The sequence below is a fragment of the Schistocerca piceifrons genome, chromosome 5 (assembly GCF_021461385.2).
Source record: "Schistocerca piceifrons isolate TAMUIC-IGC-003096 chromosome 5, iqSchPice1.1, whole genome shotgun sequence".
NCBI lineage: Eukaryota > Metazoa > Arthropoda > Insecta > Orthoptera > Acrididae > Schistocerca > Schistocerca piceifrons.
Window position 1 is genome coordinate 272,963,831 of NC_060142.1, and position 23,445 is coordinate 272,987,275.

General features: G+C 38.8%; 1 protein-coding gene across 4 annotated transcripts in view; it reads left to right on the forward strand.

The window, feature by feature from the left end:
* Positions 1-11,828: 11,828 nt before the first annotated feature.
* Positions 11,829-23,445, forward strand: part of LOC124798068 (phospholipid hydroperoxide glutathione peroxidase-like) — a 54,949-nt gene continuing 43,332 nt past the window's right edge. For 2 of the 4 annotated variants that reach the window (XM_047261301.1, XM_047261303.1), the window contains exons 1-3: positions 11,829-11,973; positions 16,489-16,626; positions 22,913-23,016. In XM_047261301.1, the coding sequence (XP_047117257.1) occupies positions 16,549-16,626; positions 22,913-23,016 (182 nt within the window). In that variant the 5' untranslated portion in view covers positions 11,829-11,973; positions 16,489-16,548. Of the gene's footprint in view, positions 11,974-15,844; positions 15,938-16,488; positions 16,627-22,912; positions 23,017-23,445 lie in introns of those variants that run through there. The other 2 variants (XM_047261302.1, XM_047261304.1) reach the window with 2 other exon arrangements.

The window sequence follows — 23,445 nt, forward strand, 5'->3', positions numbered from 1 at the left end:
CCTATCATATCAGAATCTTATCGAAAGACCACTCACAAAACCCAAGAAAATACTGGTCATATGTAAAGGCAGTCAGTGCCACCCAACTTAGTGCCCACAGTCTCACAGATGACACAGGAACTGAAACTGAGTGTAGCAAAACAAAAGCAGAAGTGGTGAACTGGTTCTCAAATGTTACTCTACAAAGGAAGATACGATACCACCCCTAGGTACATTCTTGCACCATTCAAAAGATGAATAGTGTTGATATTATTTTTGGCAGTGCTGAGAAATTGAACAAGATCCTGGGTCCAATGGAATCCTGTCTCATTTCTTTAAAAAAAATCATTTTCCTGCATTCTCTGTTGTTTTATTTTGAAATAAATATTTTGTCATTTAGTAATTAGTTAATTTAGCATGTTATATTCCTCATATCAGTAGGGGGTAAAAGTAACATGTGGTGGTGTCCCTGATAGAGTTTATCACAACCTTAGTATTTATGAGCACAATATCACTGACATAAAGATGATACGTAAAATGGAAGAAGTGCAACTCTTATGCTGGGTACTGGGTGCTGGGTTTATCATTATACCAGCAAAAAAAAAAAAAAAAAAAAAAAAAAAAAAAAAAAAAAAAAAAAAAGAGAGAGAGACAGACAGAGAGAGAGAGAAGAGAGAGAGAGAGAGAGAGAGAGAGAGAGAGAGAGGAGAATAAGAAGAAAAGAAGAAGAAGACTCTGTCACATTCTATACACAATTTGCAACTGACATAGCCTTTCTTTTAACCATAATATTGTAGATCCATTGAACAAAAACCTGTGCTCAATAGCTGAAAAAAGGACATATCACTCCCATTTACAAGAAGGGTAGTGGAAGTGATCACCAAACTGTAGTCCAATATCACGATATCCTATTAAAGAATGTTGAAACATGCTCTAAGCTCAAATGTAATGAGGTATGTCAAACCTAGTGACCTTCACCATGAGAGCCAGCACAGATTCCAAAAACATTCGTCATGCGAAACCCACTTATGCTTTTGTTGCATGGCATACTGAACACCATGAATTAAGACAATTATGTGGATGCAGTAAGTCTTGATTCCTGAAAAGCATTTGAATCAGTGCCAACTAACTGCAGCTCATACATTTTGCATACAGCATAATTTAATCATTGTTAATACTTGATTTCATATATGTGGAAGAGAATTTTTCACTAAGTTACCACACTCAGCTCATACAGTACTGCTACATAAATATAAGAGAATATTACAAACTTGGTTGAAATACAGTGAATTCTATTCAGTTGCAGAATTCATGGAAAATAATTATTGTAATATATGTTTTTCCTGAGTGATAAAGAAAATCTTTTAGTTCTTAAATAACCTAGTTGTTTTCTGTATATGTAAATGATTATTGTATGAAACTTGACACCACTGTAAACTTTGACAAAGCCAGTTGTATGAAAGATAATGAAACAGAGACTTGGAGATAATGGAAGGTTTCAGACTGATTATATAATGGTAAGGCACAGATTTTGAAATCAAATTTTAAACTGTAAGACATTTTGAGGGGCAGCAGCAGCAGCAGCAGAGGATCAAACACGTAAAATGATGAGAACTAGTAGAAATCCTTGAACAACACGGGAAATATTGAATTTAATTGACAAAAGGAGAAAATATGAAAATGCAGCAAATGAAGAGGTGACAGGGACTAGAAACATCTAAAGAATGAGATTGGCAGAAACTGCAAAATTATCAAGCATGAATGGTTATATGACAAATGCAAGGCTGTAGAAGAGAAAGATACATACCACCTGTAGGAGGATTAAAGAGACCTCTGAAGAAAAAGGAAGCAGTTGTATGAGTATCACGAGTTCAGATAGCAAGCAAGTACTAAGTAAAGAAGGGAAAGCTGAAAGTTGAAAGGAATATAAAAAGGGTCTACATAAGGGAAATAAACCTGAGGCCAATATTACAGAAAGTGAAAAGTAGATGAAGATGGCTTGGGAAGTGTGATATGCAAGAAGAATTTGACAGAGCACGGAAAGAACTGAGTCAAAACAAGGCCCCTGGAGTAGATGACATTCCCTCAGAATTTTTGAGATCCTTGGGAGATCCAGCCATGAAAAAAATTATTTGATCTGATGTGCAAGACATCAGAGACAGTTGAAATACCCTCAGAGTTCAGGAACAATTTAATAATTCCATTTCCAAAGAACGCAGATGCTGGCAGCTGTGATGGGAGATCAGTTTAGGTCCTAGAGAAAAACAAGAACACGCGAGGCAATACTGATCGCACACCTTATCGTACAAGGTACATTAAAGAAAGGCATGTCTACATTAATAGCGTTTGTAGACTTAGAGAAAGCTTTTGACAGTGTTGGGTGGAATACACTCTTTGAAAATTTTGAAGGTAGTTGAGATAAAATACAGGGAGCGAAAGGTTATACATAGCTTCTACGAAATAAGGCAATAGTTACAAGAACCAAAGGAGAGGAAAGAAAAGCAGAAGTTGACAAGGCACTGAGACAGGATTGTGAACTATCCCCTATGTTATTCAATCTGAACACTGAGCAAGCAGTAAATTAAACCAACAACTGGTGTATCAAATGCACCTTGATTGTTGGCAGTAGAGAGGATATAAAATGCAGACTGGCAATAGCAAGGAAAGAATTTATGAAAAACAGGATTTCGTTAACATCTACTATCAGATTAGTCAGGAAATCTTTACTAAAGGTATTTTTCTGATGTGTAATCTTGTACGGAAGTGAAATGTGGACAATAAGCAGTTCATATAAGAAGAGAATAGATGCTTTCTTCAAAATGTGGTATTATAGAAGAATATAGAAGGTCAAATGGGGAGATCACATAACTAATGAGGTGCTGAATCAAACTGGGGAGAAAAGAAATTTATGACACAACTTGGTTAAAAGATGGGATCAGTTGATGGGACACATTCTGAGGCATCAAGGTTTTGTCAATCTAATATTGGAGAGAAGTGTATGAGCTAAAAATTTTAGAGAGAGACCAAAGGATGAATACAGCAAGCAGGTTCAAATGGATGTAGGTTGCAGTAGTTATTCGAAGATGAAGAGTCTGGCACGTGATAGATTAATGTGGAGAGCTGCATTAAACCAATCTCTGGACTGAATACCACAACATCATCATCTCATTTATGCCACAAAGCTCATTATTGCATCAAATCAAATGATCAAGGCTAATAATAACTGGCTCACATATTTTTGAAATATGGGATGGTCTCATATTCTACAGTGTATGTAAAAGAGTTCTCTTCCATGGTATTGGACCATATCAAGCTGAATTACCAGGGGGCAAAGTACAAAATGAAGAGTGGTGCAAACAGTAACAAGCTTGATTGAAGTTGGGTGACTGTAAAAGAAATGTTAAAAAATCTCAAATGGCAGATGGTCAGAGAAAGATGGTTAATGTTTTATTAAAACACATGTAGAAAATTTTAAGAATCAGTTTTAATTATGGGAATTATAAAAATTCTTATACCCCTAACACATCATCTACTGGAAAACAGGAGCATAATATTTGAATAGCAATGTTTTTCAATGAAGCACACAAACAACTTTGCTTCCCACCAATAACTGTAACAAGCACAAATATTAATTTATCGTTCAATAAACAGAATACCCTGCCACACAGTTTATAGTTTGCCATAGAATATAATTGAAATAATGATACAGGAATGAAAATCTGCTGATAAAATGGCATAGATTTACAAATGGAACATGTAAAAGTCTGTGAAGCATATGGCATTTGTCAAACTTTTTGTGATCATTCACACATTATGTTCTGTAAATACCACAATGAAGGAGAGCATTCTGGAATGTAGAATGAACCCAATTACATACACATTAGGGGTCAACGGAGGCGTCCAATCCCACCCATCTGCTTTGACCCATGATGTAAGGGTGCTGCTGTAGTGGGTGACATTATGTGTCGAAAAAAACAAACAAGCAAGAACTACATGTAAGTACAGCCCCAGTGATACCATTATCAAACAAATTCTCAGCACTAGTAGCGGATTGTGGTAACACAACAGACATAAACGAACCAGAAAGTAATCACAAAACTCCCACTAAAGAATCAAAAAAGAACTTGCCAACCTTAAGATGCACCAAAGGGCTCCTCCTGTATGCCGACAGTCATCTATCCAAATGTTTTCGCGAAAGTAAGCCTTCAAAGCATTCAGTTTTCGCGAACATCAAGCCTGGTGCAATGTTAAATGCAGTGGTGGAGAATATTACAACAGAAACAAGTCAATTGAATAAAGACGTTCACATAGTGATTATTGGCGGCGGCAACAACATATACAAAAATGAAAGCAAGACAGCCCTGCGATGCTTCTGTAACATATTACCAAAACTATTTAAAATGAACATTGTCATCACAAACGTGCCAGTGCGACATGATTTACCACTGTGGTCGTGTGTAAACAAGGAGAATCGGCACTACAATTCCGAGCTAAAGAAACTGTGTGATAAATTTAGCCATGTGCATTTGATAGACTTAAGTAAGATGGGTCGTGATGAAAATACAAAACACGGATTCCACTTAAATAGGAAAGGGAAGGCCAAGGTAGTTTCCCACATAAGCAAACTGTGCGAGAGAGACAGTGTGGAGAAAGCTCCAATTGCTCTGGGCTACAACTACGAGACTTTTTTCGAATAAAGGACCATAATAATAGTTTTCAGGAATGTATTTCGGATATTACGGAGTCCCGTTCGCACAAAGAAAACCCAGGGTGTAAAATAAGTGATCAGTCATTGCAGGTCAGTTCTAAAAAACTAGTGTATGCAAAATGTTGTAAAAAGTGTAACTCAAATAATTTTGATTCGTTCAAGATGGTAAATAAACAAGAAGGGATAACAGCCTTAAAGTTAATGCACTTAAATGTGCAATATCTCAGAAACAAACCAGACTTTCTACAAATATTCATAGAGGAATACTTGCCACATGTACTAGTAATAACGGAACATGGGCTAAAATGCAGTAAAATAATATATTATAGATTAGAAGGTTACATACTAGCAAATAGTTATTGTAGGCAAAACCATAAAGGTGGTGGTGTGGCAGTTTATGTTAATAAGGATATAGAAGCTAAAAAAATTTCCTTTCTTGAACACCACACCAAAGAAGGATCAATTGAAATGACAGGTATTGTACTCCACAGTAATGATCTTAAGTTACCAAAGCATAAAGTGATTGGAGTATATAGGCCACCAAATGGTGATTTAATGCTGTTTATGGATAAACTTTGTAGTGTTATTTGTCAGGCCGGTTCTAATGACCTTACTATATTAGGTGACTTTAACATAGATGCAAACTCAAATAGCATAGTAAACTTGAAACTCAATGATGTACTGACCTCATACAATCTTGTAAATATAGTGAACTCTGACACCAGAGAGACAGACACATGTTCCGCTAGAATAGATTATGCTGCAATCAACAAAGATGTTATAGATAAGATAAATTACAGTAACTTAGATTTTCTTTATTCTGACCACTTCTGTCAGGTGATAGAATACAACAACTCAATTGTGCCTAAAATAACAAAAATTGTGCTTCAGAAACAAATGCTGAATACCTCAAATATTAATGCTCTTAAAGACAAACTAGCGAATGAGAAATGGGATTCTGTGTACCAGGTAAAAGGGTCATATGATAAATGGAATGAATTCTACTCAACCCTACTGCATCATTATGAACATAGTTGTCCAGTCAGAGAAATCCAGAAGGTAGTTAAACACTGTCAAAATGGAAGTAATCCTAGACTAAAACTCCCAACAAATCTGATTATGCTCAGGCAGCGAGTACATGAGATAAACCAGCTTTATAAAGCTACTACTATGCAGGTTTTCATGGAAAAATACAATAGGGCTAAGCAAACTTTTAAAACTGAAATTGTTAACCTAAGGAAGCAGATTAACAGCAAAACAATAGAACAGTCTGACAACATAAGCAAAGCATCTTGGAAACTGATTGACAAATACTGAAAAGATCCCAGCAAGATGAACTACCTATTGCAAGCATCCTTCTCAAACAGTCCAAAAATCAGGTAGGTAGCATCCATAATGGAACCAAAATTGCTTCATCAAACATGTTGGAACAAAGAAACTGACAGCAAACCATGATATTCACTGACATATTACCTGTTAACATCTGTCTTGGGAATTTTTGCCAGCCTTTGTTCAATGATTTTCCTGATGTTTTGTCATCATGAATGGCTGGCAAAATGTCAGGAAAATCACTAAACATCTGAAGATCCCAGGACAGATACCAACAGGCAATATATCAACAACTGAAGATCCCAGGACAGGTACCAACAGGCAATATATCAACAACTAGCCATGAAAGCCTCAACAACTTTGTAAGATATTCGCTGTATAATGACTAATACAGTGCGACACACAGTATTGTTGTTGCCAAATCTGGAAAGTTTGCTGTGACTAACTGCAAACCTGGGTATTCTAAGAGGAATCACTGTAGACAACATTCCATATTTACATGTAGAGTATTTATTTTTTTTATTTTTATTTATTTATTTATTTATTTTTTTTACATGTCAAGCTCCATAGGACCAAATTGAAGAGAAAAACTCCAATATTTACATGTCAAGCTCCGTAGGACCAAATTGAAGAGAAAATCTCCAATATTTACATGTCAAAGTCCATAGGGCCAAATTGAAGAGAAAATCTCCAAGATCATGGAACGTGTCAGTACATGAACTTACAACATAAAAGTAATAACAGATAAAAATAAATGTTCATGAACCTGAAAGGAAAGCAGTCCATAAGTTTAAGCAAACGCTACTACAAACAGCATAGTGAACGCATTATTGTGGCCAAGATAGATACGAAGCCCATACCTACTACAGTAGTACAAGTTTATATGCCAACTAGCTCTGCAGATGACGAAGAAATTGAAGAAATGTATGATGAAATAAAAGAAATTATTCAGATTGTGAAGGGAGACGAAAATTTAATAGTCATGGGTGACTGGAATTCGAGTGTAGGAAGAGGGAGAGAAAGAAACATAGTAGGTGAATATGGATTGGGGGACAGAAATGAAAGAGGAAGCCTCCTGGTAGAATTTTGCACAGAACACAACTTAATCATAGCTAACACTTGGTTTAAGAATCATGAAAGAAGGTTGTATACATGGAAGAACCCTGGAGATACTAAAAGGTATCAGATAGATTATATAATGGTAAGACAGAGATTTAGGAACCAGGTTTTAAATTGTAAGACATTTCCAGGGGCAGATGTGGACTCTGACCACAATCTATTGGTTATGACCTGTAGATTAAAACTGAAGAAACTGCAAAAAGGTGGGAATTTCAGGAGATGGGACCTGGATAAACTGAAAGAACCAGAGGTTTTACAGAGTTTCAGGGAGAGCATAAGGGAACAATTGACAGGAATGGGGGAAAGAAATACAGTAGAAGAAGAATGGGTAGGTTTGAGGGACGAAGTAGCGAATGCAGCAGAGGATCAAGTAGGTAAAAAGACGAGGGCTAGTAGAAATCCTTGGGTAACAGAAGAAATATTGAATTTAATTGATGAAAGGAGAAAATATAAAAATGCAGTAAATGAAGCAGGCAAAACGGAATACAAACATCTCAAAAATGAGATCGACAGGAAGCGCAAAATGGCTAAGCAGGGATGGCTAGAGGACAAACGTAAGGATGTAGAGGCCTATCTCACTAGGGGTAAGATAGATACTGCCTACAGGAAAATTAAAGAGACCTTTGGAGATAAGAGAACGACTTGTATGAATATCAAGAGCTCAGATGGAAACCCAGTTCTAAGCAAAGAAGGGAAAGCAGAAAGGTGGAAGGAGTATATAGAGGGTCTATACAAGGGCGATGTACTTGAGGACAATATTATGGAAATGGAAGAGGATGTTGATGAAGATGAAATGGGAGATATGATACTGCGTGAAGAGTTTGACAGAGCACTGAAAGACCTGAGTCGAAACAAGGCCCCCGGAGTAGACAACATTCCATTGGAACTACTGACGGCCTTGGGAGAGCCAGTCCTGACAAAACTCTACCATCTGGTGAGCAAGATGTATGAAACAGGCAAAATACCCTCAGACTTCAAGAAGAATATAATAATTCCAATCCCAAAGAAAGCAGGTGTTGACAGATGTGAAAATTACCGAACTATCAGTTTAATAAGTCACAGCTGCAAAATACTTACACAAATTCTTTACAGACAAATGGAAAAACTAGTAGAAGCCAACCTCAGGGAAGATCAGTTTGGATTCCGTAGAAACACTGGAACACGTGAGGCAATACTGACCTTACGACTTATCTTAGAAGAAAGATTAAGGAAAGGCAAACCTACGTTTCTAGCATTTGTAGACTTAGAGAAAGCTTTTGACAATGTTGACTGGAATACTCTCTTTCAAATTCTAAAGGTGGCAGGGGTAAAATACAGGGAGTGAAAGGCTATTTACAATCTGTACAGAAACCAGATGGCAGTTATAAGAGTCAAGGGACATGAAAGGGAAGCAGTGGTTGGGAAGGGAGTAAGACAGGGTTGTAGCCTCTCCCCGATGTTGTTCAATCTGTATATTGAGCAAGCAGTAAAGGAAACAAAAGAAAAATTCGGAGTAGGTATTAAAATTCATGGAGAAGAAATAAAAACTTTGAGGTTTGCCGATGACATTGTAATTTTGTCAGAGACAGCAAAGGACTTGGAAGAGCAGTTAAATGGAATGGACAGTGCCTTGAAAGGAGGATATAAGATGAACATCAACAAAAGCAAAACAAGGATAATGGAATGTAGTCTAATTAAGTTGGGTGATGCTGAGGGAATTAGATTAGGAAATGAGTCACTTAAAGTAGTAAAGGAGTTTTGCTATTTGGGGAGCAAAATAACTGATGAGGGTCGAAGTAGAGAGGATATAAAACGTAGACTGGCAATTGCAAGGAAAGCATTTCTGAAGAAGAGAAATTTGTTAACATCGAGTATAGATTTAAGTGTCAGGAAGTCATTTCTAAAAGTATTTGTATGGAGTGTAGCCATGTATGGAAGTGAAACATGGACGATAAATAGTTTGGACAAGAAGAGAATAGAAGCTTTCAAAATGTGGTGCTACAGAAGAATGCTGAAGATTAGATGGGTAGATCACATAACTAATGAGGAAGTATTGAATAGGATTGGGGAGAAGAGAAGTTTGTGGCACAACTTGACCAGAAGAAGGGATCGGTTGGTAGGACATGTTCTGAGGCATCAAGGGATCACCAATTTAGTATTGGAGGGCAGCGTGGAGGGTAAAAATTGTAGAGGGAGACCAAGAGATGAATACACTAAGCAGATTCAGAATGATGTAGGTTGCAGTAGGTACTTGGAGATGAAAAAGCTTGCACAGGATAGAGTAGCATGGAGAGCTGCATCAAACCAGTCTCAGAACTGAAGACCACACCAACCAACCAACCATCAGCAGTACAATGAGAATCAGCTTAATTTTTCAAGGAACTCCTCGACAGAGTAGAAGGAGTGATCCATGAGGAAACTCTTCAGTTTCGATTTGAAAGCGCGTGGAATACTGCTAAGATTTTTGAATTCGAGTGGTAGCTTATTAAAAATGGATGCAGCAGTATACTGTACACCTTTTTGCACAAGAGTTAAGGAAGTCCGATCCAAATGGAGGTTTGATTTCTGCCGAGTATTAACCGAGTGAAAGCTGCTTATTGTTAGAAATAAACTAATATTGGTAACAAGAAACGACAATAAGGAATATACATATTGAGAGGCCAATGTCAAAATACCCAGACTTGTGAACAGAGGTCGACAAGAGCTTCGTGAACTCACACCACTTATTGCCCGAACCGCCCATTTCTGAGGCAAAAATATCCTTCTAGAATGGGAAGAGTTACCCCAAAACATAATACCATATGACATAAGTGAATGAAAATATGCAAAGTAGACTAATTTACGTGTCGAAGTATCACTCACTTTCGATACCGTTCGAATAGTGAAAATGGCAGTATTAAGTCTTTGAACAAGATCCTGAACGTGGGCTTTCCATGACAGCTTACTATCTATCTGAACACCTAGGAATTTTAACTGTTCAGTTTCACTACTCATATGCCCGTTCTGTGATATTAAAACGTCGGGTTTTGTTGAATTGTGTGTTAGAACCTGTAAAAACTGAGTCTTACTGTGATTTAATGTTAGTTTATTTTCTACAAGCCATGAACTGAGGTCATGTACTGCACTACTTGAAACCGAGTCAATGTTGCACACAACACCCTTTACTACCAGGCTAGTGTCCTTAGCAAACAGAAATATTTTAGAGTTACCCATAATACTAGAGGGCATATCATTCATATAAACAAGGAACAGGAGCGGTCCCAACACTGATCCCTGGGGCACCCCCCACCTGACAGTACCCCACTCAGATCCCACATCACAGCCGTTATCAACATTGTGAATAATGACCTTTTGCTGCCTGTTGTTAAAGTAAGAGGTGAACCAATTGTGAGCTACTCCCCATATTCCGTAAAGATCCAACTTCTGGAGCAATATTGTGAGATCAACACAGTCAAATACCTTTGTTAAATAAAAAAAAAATACGCCAAGCGTTCGAAACTTTTTGTTTAGCCCATCCAGTACCTCACAGAGAAAAGAGAATATAGATCAGAGTATTGGTGACCCTGCACTGAGGACATTTGTGAGAGGCATAGTGTGTAAGAAATATTTCATTCCATTAATTAAAAATCTCCAGCTTATGTCTGTAAGCTGCCGTGCAGTGGAAGGCAAATGAAATATTATATAACAAGGTGTAGGCCTACTGCAGCAATATTTTCACAACTAAAATTTGTGGCCCTTTCTTGTACAAATATCTTCTTTGACAGGGAATCAGAAAGTGTTATATATATCTGATAGAGAAGAAACTTCATCTATCCACATTTTTATTCATTCATACCTTAGAATCATAAAGAAAAATAAATTTGAGGGATGTGGAACAATTTAGGGTATACAGTATGTCAAGAAAAGATAAGCAACTTGGGGAAACTTAATCTACACATTGTTTTAACAACAAATTGTCATTATCCTGCTTATTAATATTTGTTTGTATATCAACAAACTGTTAGTAATTTAGAGAGACAGCTTCTACAAAAATAACAAAAATCCGCTTCTCATTTATATATGTATTATACATTTAATCAATGATTTCTACAAATTCCTTTCTCAGAGAGAACACGCAAAATACAAGGTTTTTAGTTGACACAAACTTGCATGTGACAAAAAACTGATCGTGATTGATACTGATTTACACTAATATATTTGCCACTCGTTACTTACCTTGAATAAAATACACAGAGAGGAAGAGTAAGACATACTAGTTTGATCACTGATTCAGGAGTTAATATTTTTTTGTCTTTCTATTCATCTATTAGTTACATCCATGAAATGCTGATTTTAAACACATGTAAAATGAAAATACATTTTTCTCAGAAAGGCAGTAGTAAAATGGCGAGATTATTATCAGGGTAATGTGTGTATGTAGCACCACAAAGACGTTAAAAAACTCAATAACTAGGAAGCCTGTCAGTAATCTTACGTTCTCTAAAACATGTTTGTATGCTTCAAACTATAGCCACTGCTCATCGCACTTAAAGTCCAGTTCAAATTAACCGCTCTTTTGCAGAGTTACTATTACCACGTTCGTCATTTTATGGACGCATAAAATACTGAAAATCAAACTATATGAAACCAGGAAAACTAAAAACACTTTAAATACAAAAAAAAATGTTATTCCCTTACGAAAATGTAACGAATATATACAGTAGCGATATGCATCTTTGCTCATAGGTTACGGAACCAGCAACCTTATAGTAACCTTTGTCATAAGAACAGCTCAGATGTGTTTTAAAGGACTTGTGAACTGGAGCATGACGGTTGAAGCTAACTAGTTTGAGGGTTCGAAAATTGAATAAAACAGAGTTGTAAGTGTACTCTGTCTGCTTGTATTAATTCTGGGCCGTGTTGCTCGAATATCACCGTGTGCTGCAATAACGCTGTTTGCAGACGTTAAAAAATTGTGCAATGACACGACTGAATGTTGACAATTTGCAGATTAGTTTTGTGCTCAAGATATCAGTCGCAAAATTGTAGAAGTCTCATTTTGCTGTCATTGTGTTTATCATAAGATCGGAGTTTACTATAATTCAAAAACAAATTCTTAGGTACTTGTGTTTTGCGGCAAATGTGGATTCGAGAGCTATAATTATTGCGGCAGTCACTGTTTACATCTCCCTAAGTACTTACTTCGTTTGTTTGTGGTACAAAGAAATTTATTGAAAATGTTTTTCATTGCAATCGTGCATTCGCAAAACATTCCCGCACTATGCAACAAAGTACCCGTTTTGTTTAAATTCGGGATTCAGGCCAGCAGTTTTAAGTAATTTACAATAGCAGAAGTCCCTAATAAATTATGAAAGAAATCGCTGAAAAGTGGTAGTATTGGCGTATTTCATCAGGAATTTGAGAGATTAGTTAGAAGATCGACTTGTTTGTTTGGAGATAATACAAAGTCGTGAAAATATAATTTTGTGCCTCTGCACTCCATATAACCACAGGGATTGACACGTTCCTGTTGTGGGATAAATTTGGAAACGGTGAGAGTTTCCATATGCATAAAGACAGGTTACAAGTTTAGTAAAATTGGAAGGAGAACAACATATAAGCGTATGCTTGTAAGCCGAAAGTAGGAAACTGGCAGTTATTTTTGTAACTGTACAGATTCCCACAGGAAAGCTTTCAACTGTTCATTATTCACTTTGATCCTTTCACATGCATGTGTATTTTGGGAGGGATTTTTTTTAGAGTGGAAGGGGTGGCAGCTATTGAAGTGAAGGTACAGTTGGTGGTTGGTGAGCATTGTGTACATTGAGATTTTTTATGAAGCTATAAGTGAGGTGGAGGTCAGAATCCAAGAAGGTAGCATACTGAACTAAAAAAAAAACTGGGGGGGGGGGGAGAGGAGAGGGGGATTCACATATTGAAGACATCATAAGTGAACCAGACATAAGTGCCTAGGATCTTGGGTAGCTGTGAAGGTTTTATCTTGATGGGTAATAAACAGCAGCATATGAGGGTGTCCAAGGGCATGCTGCGTATTTCTTTTACCTTCTCTTGAAGGAGTATAATGACTCAACTGTTTTATGATAACTGCTTTGATTTGTGGTGAATGAAATTGAGTGTGGAAATCATTTACACTGGATGACCTGTTAATGGCCAAACAGGCTGTTGCTTTACACACAGGAGGTGGCAGTGACAGTAACCTAGTACCATGCCTGCGTGACTAGTAGCTATTTTGCAAGTGTGCTCACACTAGTCTTTGTGAATTTGCAGTGACTGAGTGATTCACAAGCCATAACTCACTGCTACCCTTGACACCTATTGGTATTGCCTGTCTGACCTTTTCTCTGAACGTCAAAACACTGGAAGGCCAGTTGTGTTACTTGGACCCAATGAAAGCATACATCATTTGGCCAGATGCTACAAAAAATGGATGCCCTAGAATTAAAAGACACTGACTTACAGAGGATCCTATCACAACAACTTGTAGCATCATGGAACATTGAGTCGCCTGCAGCAGTGACCACTACAGTGGCGTGTACAGGAGGCGGCGGGTAGTGGGCCGATGTACACGGGTCAGGAGCAGTGTACCGTTTGATGCTCCAGCCAATAGTGTCATTCTGCCATGATTATCTGCACTTTGAGGTGCATGCAGAAGGGTCATTGTTGATTTTTCATGTTGGTTTAGGTATAGTTTGGTTGCCTAGCCATTGTAGTGTTAATTACGGTTGACATAAAGCAAACACAAGTAATGTAAGGACAGGTGGGGTATGTTTTCAGAGTATGTACTTTTTACCAGGCAGAGTCAGAAGCAGAAGCAGTGGTCTGGTGTAGTTCCAACCCCAGCATTGCCAGTTATGAGGGCAGGCAACAGCTGAAGCATGAGGTGTGGGAGAGGCACAGAGAGCACACCAACAACACTGCAGAGCTAGTGCTCTCTCTCTCTCTCTCTCTCTCTCTCTCTCTCTCTCTCTCTCTCTCTCTCTCTCTCTCTCTCTCTCTGTCTCACACACACACACACATAGTGAAATCTTTTACAACTGTGTGGATGTCTTTATGCAGAATGTCCCTTCAAGAATGTAAGATTATTTGCCAACTCTGCAGCAGCCATACTAGCCTGGCCCCTTTGAATACATTGTTTAACAAGCTGCTCCACCATACAGTAGTAGTGGTGCCCCTTTATCAGTGATGCACATTTTAGTAATGTGCACCACTTTTGCCACAATAAGACAAACACTGAATCTAATTGACACATTACCCTTAATTTTAGCTATTGGTGTCCAAGCAGCAAATCCAGTTCTACATTTATCAAACATTGTGTTGTATAATTTTATTTGGAGGTCAGGCAGTATGGTCTTGGTGGACCCTGAGTGGCGGTGGCTGGTCATTTCCCAGTGGAATCTCAGCTCCGGAGTGTTTCTGGTTGCACCGGGCTGATGGATTGGCCTGACCCCACATTTTAATTAAATTCTACACCCCTCATTGTTTTAACCTAAAGGTGTTACCTTATTTACTACCACCATTTTATTGACTTGATTATGTCACCAGTGTTTCATAATGATTGGAGATGTGCCCCTCATCACCTTGATGTGACCTGGAGGACATTCGGTTGTTCTTGGCTGGCATACTTCGCCAAACCTACAGTACTTTTTTATCCTCCTCCCCTCATTCTTCCATCCGAGACAAACATATCATCCCTCTTATTCCTTTTTATTGATTTGACACTCCCAAGATGGGAGTGCTATCTCCATTGTCTGCCACATCCTGTATTCTGTTCCCTCCCCACTCCCTACTTCTCATCCCACTGTCCTACTCAGTGAGCCCCATGCAAGTTCGCTGCCTGTGCCATGGTGGGCTGATTGGTGCGACATTCCTGTACCATTCTGTGCTGCATCACAGAGGGGGCATGAGAGACTTGTGTAAAAGTACTGGAGTATTAATGGTACAGCAATTCCTCACCAAGACAGCCACTGTTACCTCCGTCATGTCAAAAACTAACTATATTAGCTTCACTCTCCTCAACAGTGTTTTTCATTCAGTTTCAGCCATCTGTATTGTTAAATATCACAGTTCAGCCACCAATAATGCACATTATTTAAGAAATCTAGAACATTAACTTCCCTGAATGGTTTTTGTTGCTGATAGTTAAAATCTGTTTCAGGTGAACTTTGTTTTATACAACCACAATAGTAGACACAAAAATGACGATACCAGAGAAGGAAAGTTGAGTTGCAACTTGATTCGTTCCACCATATGGTGGAGATACTGAGTCGTGATAGGCACAACAAAAAGATTCACACAATTGTAGCTTCTGGCCATACAATTGTGTGAATCTTTTTGTTGTGCCTATCGTGACTCAGCATCTCTGCTATATGGTGAGTAGCAACTTTCCTTCTCTGGTATTGTTTCATTCCATCCTGGATTTTCCATTGTTTGATAGACACAAAAATAATTTTCATGTAGGCTTCGCCCCCTTGTCTGGGATTCAGAATGCTGTCATATATTATGGTGGAAAGGTATTCAGTAACCTCCTGTCTAACATAAAGCAAGAAAATGGATATTGCTACCAATTCAAAATAAAAATGAAAATGTATCTCCTTAGCAACTCTTTCTCCAAAAATCAGAGTATCAAGATTCAGAGATTGAAAAATTTTATTAGCTGCATGACAAGTACTAATATATAGTAAATTGGGCTCTTTTCTTTGAAAATGCCATTATGATCAAGTAATATTGCAGCCCCAATAAAGGCAAACAGCAGCTGTCTAGTATAACTGAGGAAGCAGCAGCTGTTTTCAAAGTAGCAGCTTTTTGTGATCTACTTGATTAAAGGTAACTGTCTGAAGAATGAATAGCATTAAGCAGTGCAGTGATAATTTGCTGTTGATACAATATGCAGATAATTTTTTGTTGATGTCTATCTTGATTCGTTCCACATTCCTGAAAATTCTTTTTCTTGATGGGATCTATAGAATACTATGCATGAATGAATTTATGTATGTATGAAGGAGAGGACACTTGCAGTTAGTGAGAGGCATGTGATGATATATATCTTTTTAGTGTTATTTGCCTCTGCACAGAACTGGACATGAAGTTGCCTTTTGTAAAGCTGTACACCTCTAGAAATGTGACAGATTTAATGTTAGCACTTTGCAAAAAACTAGTACTTATACATCATTTACTTATGTCCAGGTTACAGAAATGTAATTCTTAGACACTCATACATTTGGAAATTAATTTTATTCTTGTTTAACTGCCTCGTAAGTAAAGTTTTAATTTGCTGCCCATTTTTTTTATTGTATTTTATTTATTACCAGTTTTTACGGAATTGCACATCCTGAAAAGTAGACATATTTGACTCTTCATTTTTGTATTTTATACAGGAGATTGTACAAAGCTCAACCATCTCTAGTACAGTGGCCTTAGGCAGGAAGTAGTGAAAAATGCTCATTCCAAGTTTGCAAGTGTTTGGAACAGCTTTTTGTGCCTTAAGACTTCTTTCATCTAGAGCAGCACCTGTCGTAAGTTTTTGAAACTGTGATTTTTCTGACTTATGACTTTCAATTTACATCTTACTAAAATGTTCAGATATTGGGTATGGTGGAAGGCTTTGTGTCTGTTAGTGTTTATCTTTCCAGTCAGTGGCCAGTTCCCCCCCCCAGACTCTTAAAACTCAATCTTCTCGTCCTTGTGTTGACATTTTTTCTCAGTTACCTTGTCCATTGAATCATATTTCAGAAGTTTCCATTACAGGAAATACCTTGAGGTCAGTGTTACTTTCACTTTAGTTGAGCTCTCATAGAGTACAGGACTATTTTAGACCATTCTCTGCTTATAATTTATGCAACTGAACCATGTGAAAGAAGTGATCATTCAGAATTTACTGTAGTATTTTATGTCATATTAACATTACTATCAAAAAACAAAGATGATGTGACTTACCAAACGAAAGCACTGGCATGTCGATAGACACACAAACAAACACATACACACACACACACACACACACACACACGCAAAATTCAAGCTTTCACAACCAACGGTTGCTTTGTCAGGAAAGAGGGAAGGAGGGGGAAAGACGAAAGGATGTGGGTTTTAAGGGAGAGGGTAAGGAGTCATTCCAATCCCGGGAGCAGAAAGACTTACCTTAGGGGGGAAAAAGGACAGGTATACACACACACACACACACACACACACACACATTGGACTGGAGCGGAGTTTGCGGGTGCAGATTATATGTATCTGGTGCGTCATCAGGGGTTTCTCCATGGTCAGTTCTCCACTTGCTAACTGCGACTGTTGTTCTCTGCAGCACAGGAATTCAGGATCTGTTCACGTTGGGGCTTTGTCATATTTGTGTATTTCTGTAGCTTCCCCGAACAAGCAAGTGTAATAGCTCTTCTCTACAGCAGGAACACTGCAGTCATCACGTGAAAAACTCCGCGGATTTCGTTAGAATACTGAAGGACATCCGAATACAGAGTGATGACCTACTCGTGAGCTTCGACGTCACCTCCTTGTTCACAAAAGTACCGCTACAAGACGCCTTGGCGCTCCTTAATCGGCACTTCGAGCCTGAAACAGTGAAGCTCTTTGAATATGCACTTACGACCACCTACTTAAAGTGCAATGGAGAGCATTATGAACAAGTGGATGGAGTGGCCATGGGATCTCCCCTTGCTCCAGGGATCGCGAATCTTTATATGGAACACTTTGAGGAGGTGGCACTACAAACTGCTCACCGTAAACCCAGGCACTTCTTCCGCTATGTGGACGACACTTTCGTGATTTGGCAGCATGGCAGGCAGGCACTGGAGGAGTTTATGGACCACCTAAACGGCATACATGAGAATATAACCTTCACGATGGAAGTAGAAGAGAATGGCTGTATTCCATTCCTGGACATACTGATCAGGAAGAAAGCGGATGGCACGCTGGGCCATTCAGTATATAGAAAAGACACATACAGACCTGTACCTCCATGCAACCAGCTGCCACCATCCGGCGCAACGCCAGTCAGTACTGACCACCTTGGTGCATAGGGCGCACGTCATTTGTGACAAAGAAAGCCTCTCAGACGAATTACACCACCTAAGAGAGGTATTTCGGAAAAACGGGTACAGTGAAACACAGATTGGCAGGGCCTTCAAGAGGAGACAGGCTGACAAAGTTCAGGATGAGGAGGTTAACAAGAGACTTGCCTTTCTTCCATGTTTGGGGCCCACATCAGCCAAAATCGGGAGGCTATTAAGAAAATCTAACATAAATACCGTCTTCCGACCACCGCCGAAGGCGAAAAAGCTGCTGGGCTCAGCTAAAGACCCACTCAAACTAAACACACCTGGTATATACAACATTGCCTGCGAATGTGGTGTGCAGTACATTGGTCAAACGCAGCGCTGCATCTCAAAAAGGTGCAAGGAACACATCAGGCATGTTCGACTTGGACAGATAGAGAAATCTGCTATAGCTGAACATAGCATCAAAGAAAACCACACCTTTGACTTCAAAAACACCAGGGTGCTATGCCGAGCCGGGAGCTATTGGGATAGCGTCATTAAAGAATCAATAGAAATACGGGTCCACGAGAACCTTGTGAACAGGGACGAAGGCTATCAACTGAACGCGGCCTGGAATCCAGCATTAGCCGCAATACACCAGGAACGCAACAAGAACCGTCCAGCTCACGAGACGCAATCAGAATGCTCTGACGGAGACACGAACGGCGCACCCGCTTCCCCCTCCACCTCGCCCGCCGGCTCCTCTGGACCCAGCCTCCCGCGGCCAGGTGGTGGGGGGCACAGCGCAGGTATAAAGGGACCGGCATCCCCAAAGTCTCGGCACTTCGCCAGAAGATGATGAGTATGTCACTCGTCGAAACGTCGCTGTTTGAAGACACCGCCACCCGGCTGGAAGCCCGAGAACTCTTCGCCAGCTGTATACGCCGGGAAAGCATACACTCACATTTAGGAACTTCAATGTCGGCAAATTTCACTATGCAGTAGGTTCCACACAGCACGTGCTCCTCCATGGTCGATTTTTCTGTCTGCTCCTACATGGAGTGCCACTTGCGTTCAAGGCTCTTGGTGTTTATTGATCATGCAGTCATTGTAACATAGACTTTTCTACATGACTTTTCTACATTTACGTAGTATTTGGTACATTCTCAATGTTGCAAGTGGGCCCCTTCTCTCCTTTGCCATTTGAGACACTCTATGATATAATTTGTTGGTTTATAAATAGTCTTTACAGCGTATTTGTGCAATATACGGCTAATTCTGGTGGTCACTCTGGAATGGTATGGCAGAAAGGCCGTCCCTGGCACTGCTTTTTCTGATGTCACTTCGCAGAGTGATTCTGTGACAAGTCTTATGTAACTGGTGAAGCACCAATTGCTCTGCAGAACACTTTCCAGGTGTTGCATCTCGCATCTGAGGTGCTGCGGCTCACATGTTTGCCTTGCTTGTGTTGTGAGTGTGTTAAATGTGGCCCCTTTTCTGGCTCGGGTTTGATAGGTTGTGTAGGTATCTGCGTGCGTGCGTGCGTCTGTGTGTGTCAGTCAGTTTTTGAAACACGCTGTGGCCTACATTTTTACCATCCCTTGTGATCTGCACACCTAGAAATGGTAGGGGGTAGAAGCAGATGAACAGCTACACTTTCTAGATGTGCTGGCCATGAGGAATGGTGAAAACTTGGGACACAGTGCATATCAAAAACCCACCCACCCACACACACACACACACACACACACACACACACACACACACACACACACACACACATACCTGCACAGACTATCAAATCACCACCTGGGCCAGAAAAGAGGCATGATAAAGATGCTCTTGATGTGAGCAAGACGGAATATGTGAGCTGCAGCACCTCAGATGTGAGGAGCGAAGGGTACTACACAAGTTACATAAGTGTCACAGACTCAAACATTCAGAAACAGAAATGTCGATTACAGAGTGACTGACAGAATTGGCCATGTATTGTACAGAATTGGCCATGTATTGTGCGAACATGACATAAGGGTATTAATAAGTGACAAAGAAGGTCAAAGATTGTCCCATATCAGCGCAGGAGAGAGGGGACCACTTGCAGTGTTGGAAATATACCAAATATCATGTACATGTAGAAAAGTCTATGTTGGAATGACTGGATGATGAATCAACACTGGGAGCACCAAACATAAGCGCCACTGCACATTGGGGCATGTAGAGCAATCTGATGTGGTGGAGCACACACTGTGTGGGACTGACCACATAGTGAAATTAGCCAACATAGAGAAGAGCTATTACACCCACTTGTTCAGGACAGCTATAAAAATATACAAACATGACGATAGCTCCGAAAAAAAAGAGAAAGCCTCAAGATGACTGGATCGTGGATTCCTGTGACATTGCAGGTAGCAAGGGAAGTACCACAGTGGTAATGACCACGGAAAAGCTCTTGGAAGTTGGTGTGCCAGGTACATATAATTTACAGCCACAAGCTGGACTACAGTCCACCAACAGCAATGGAGGATGGAGCTTTGACATCTCAAGCCACTCGTGCTGTCAAAACGTCAGAAAAATATCGAACAAATGTCAGCCAAAGAACCAGAAATAGGAGCCAATAGGCAATTTGTCAACAAGTGGCCATGAATGACATAACAGTTTTGTTTTGTGAGTATCATTCTTTTAGTCGCATTGTACCAGTCAGTACCTCGTTATTAGTTACCTTTTGTAGTACCACATTTGCCAGGCTTCCATACTCTTCTTGCTTGTACTGTTTGTCTGCTTTTTACTTAGGTACACTCCAGACAAGTACTTTCAGAAAACACTTCAGAATACTTAAATTTTTATTAAATGTTAACATCTATTTATTGTTCAGAAAACCTTTTCTTCCTACTGCTAGACTGCATTATCTTCTTTACCTATGCTGTCATCTGCTACCTTGCAGCCCATGTAGCAAAATTTGTCTGGTAATCCTAGTTTTCTAATCTAACGCCCTCAGCATTTCCTGATTTAATTTGACTACAATCTGTTACTCTTCTATAATAAATTGTAATCTGGTTCCTGTACAAGTTATAGTAATAAAGCCAATAGCAAGAGAATAAGTATGAAAACTTTTGAAGTGATGAGAACTTCAAATCCTGGACTTTGAAGCCTATTCATGAAGATATCTGTAGCTGGGATCTCGCTGCTATTCACAAATAGCAATTACTGAAGCATACTATTTTCCATCCTACCAGCAACTGCCTTATGCTTAAGCCATGTGTTTTGTTTGCAATAAAGGAGAGTTTTACAGAAGCTGTCAGAAAGTGATATGTAGGCTGTTCTAAGACATTTACGTCGTTATCTTCTTCATTTCATGTCTGTGGATCACATGTGACAAAAATATACAGTAAGAAATCAGTGAGTCTGAGTATGTGTCAAGCATAACTACACTCTTAACAATAGTTATTGTAGAGGTGAGTGTATCATGATGATATAATTAACTATAGGCTATGGTGAATTGACATGCATGTGATAAATGGACCATATGACCAACACTTTACAACATGTAACATGTGATGACAGTTTGTTACACAATGTCATTTGGCTTCCTATTGTTGCACATGTCCCATAACAAATACCACAAAATGCTGTTTCAGTAATGACAGAATCTTATAACCTGCAAAATATGCCGACTATGTTGTATTAAAATTTGATCTTAAACTTGCTGCATATTTTAATTTTGCGGAATATAAATTAGGATGTTTGTCTGCAAAACTTGCCAAGCTGATTATAATTTTTTTTCAAGAGTGCCATATTTAAAAAAAATGGTATGCAACTATTTAGACACAAAATGAAATGAATTTTGATGTGAGGATTGGTAATATAACTCCAGCCATTGATTAACACCATAGCTTCAAAGTTGAGTGTGCGGGCTTCAACAGAGAAAAACAATTGATGTCCGCTACAAGATGCATGAAACGGTAAAATAATTTACAAAGTTTTAATAACTGATGATATGAATTGAAGTCTTGTGGATGCAGATTTAGGACTAGTCAATGTGGACGGCCTTTAAATTACTCACAAACGTCTATTAGTATCGGCATGAACTTTTAGACATAAAGAAAGTTGCAAATGCACGCCCAGTAAAAACTGAATGTAAACCATGACAGACTGGTAGCTCACCTGATTGCTGACTGATATTGATACATTTAATAGATCTGCTTTGGTGGGTATGTAAGTGGTAACTATCACTACAAAAGCATGTATGCATTTCCCCCCTCCCTTAATATCAAGTGATGATGTTCCTGAGAGATTGCTTGATGTTGCAGCCTTGAAGTCAGAAGTGACACCAAAGCCACTTGACTACCTGTGTTCTCAGCAGTACCTGTAACATTAAAGTTCCAGCTTCTTTTCCACTTACTGTAGAGATTGGCAGATATGATGTGTGCCATATAACCAGAATGCTTTTAGCAATTCATTACAAATTTATCCACCAGGAATAAATTACTTACAAATTTATCCACCAGGAATAAATTACTGCACACTCTCTCATGTTTTATGTATAGATGCAATTGCTTTTTAATTATTTGCTCACAGCTGTGGAACAAGGCAGCAAGTTCTTTAAAGTGCAACAAAAGATAACAATAATGCCTGTTATGGAGTTGGCCACGCTTTCACCATTAATGTTTGCTAGTCTAACTGTGAAAGTTTGTGAAATAGAAGTGTTCTTGTGAAATATTCTGTAGAAACACTTTCTTTCACGTATTATCACCTACAACTTCGTATTTTTATACAGATAATTATGGGAATACATTTCTCTTTCATACAGGTTGAGGCAGTTTCAAAAATGGACAATTGGAAAAATGCCACATCCATCTATGAATTCACAGCCAATGATATTCATGGCAAAGAAGTGTCATTGGAAAAATATAGGTATTTATTTTGATTATTGACCAGTTGATCTGTTGTTAATGTCTCATATACTTTTAATGCCAGAACTCCAAAATTTTGTTTGAAACAACAAAAAATAAAAACTTCTTTTTTTTTCCAAATAGAGCTTACATGAACCAACATTTGATCAGAATGGGCGTTGCTATTCTCAACTTCTGCCAAAAATGCTGTTTTCCACCTAAAGGGTGTTTTGGAACTAGTTTCTATTTCTGCTATTGATTTGATTTATTTATTCAAATGGAGATCATCACACAATGTATTCAAACGGAGATCATCACACAATGATGTATGATTTGCCACCACAATACAATGAAAATAAATAGCTCAAAATATACAAACACACAGGATATACAATGTATTTTTGTGACGATAAGACAGGTGGACTGCTGTAGCTTTGATGAAGTAACCATT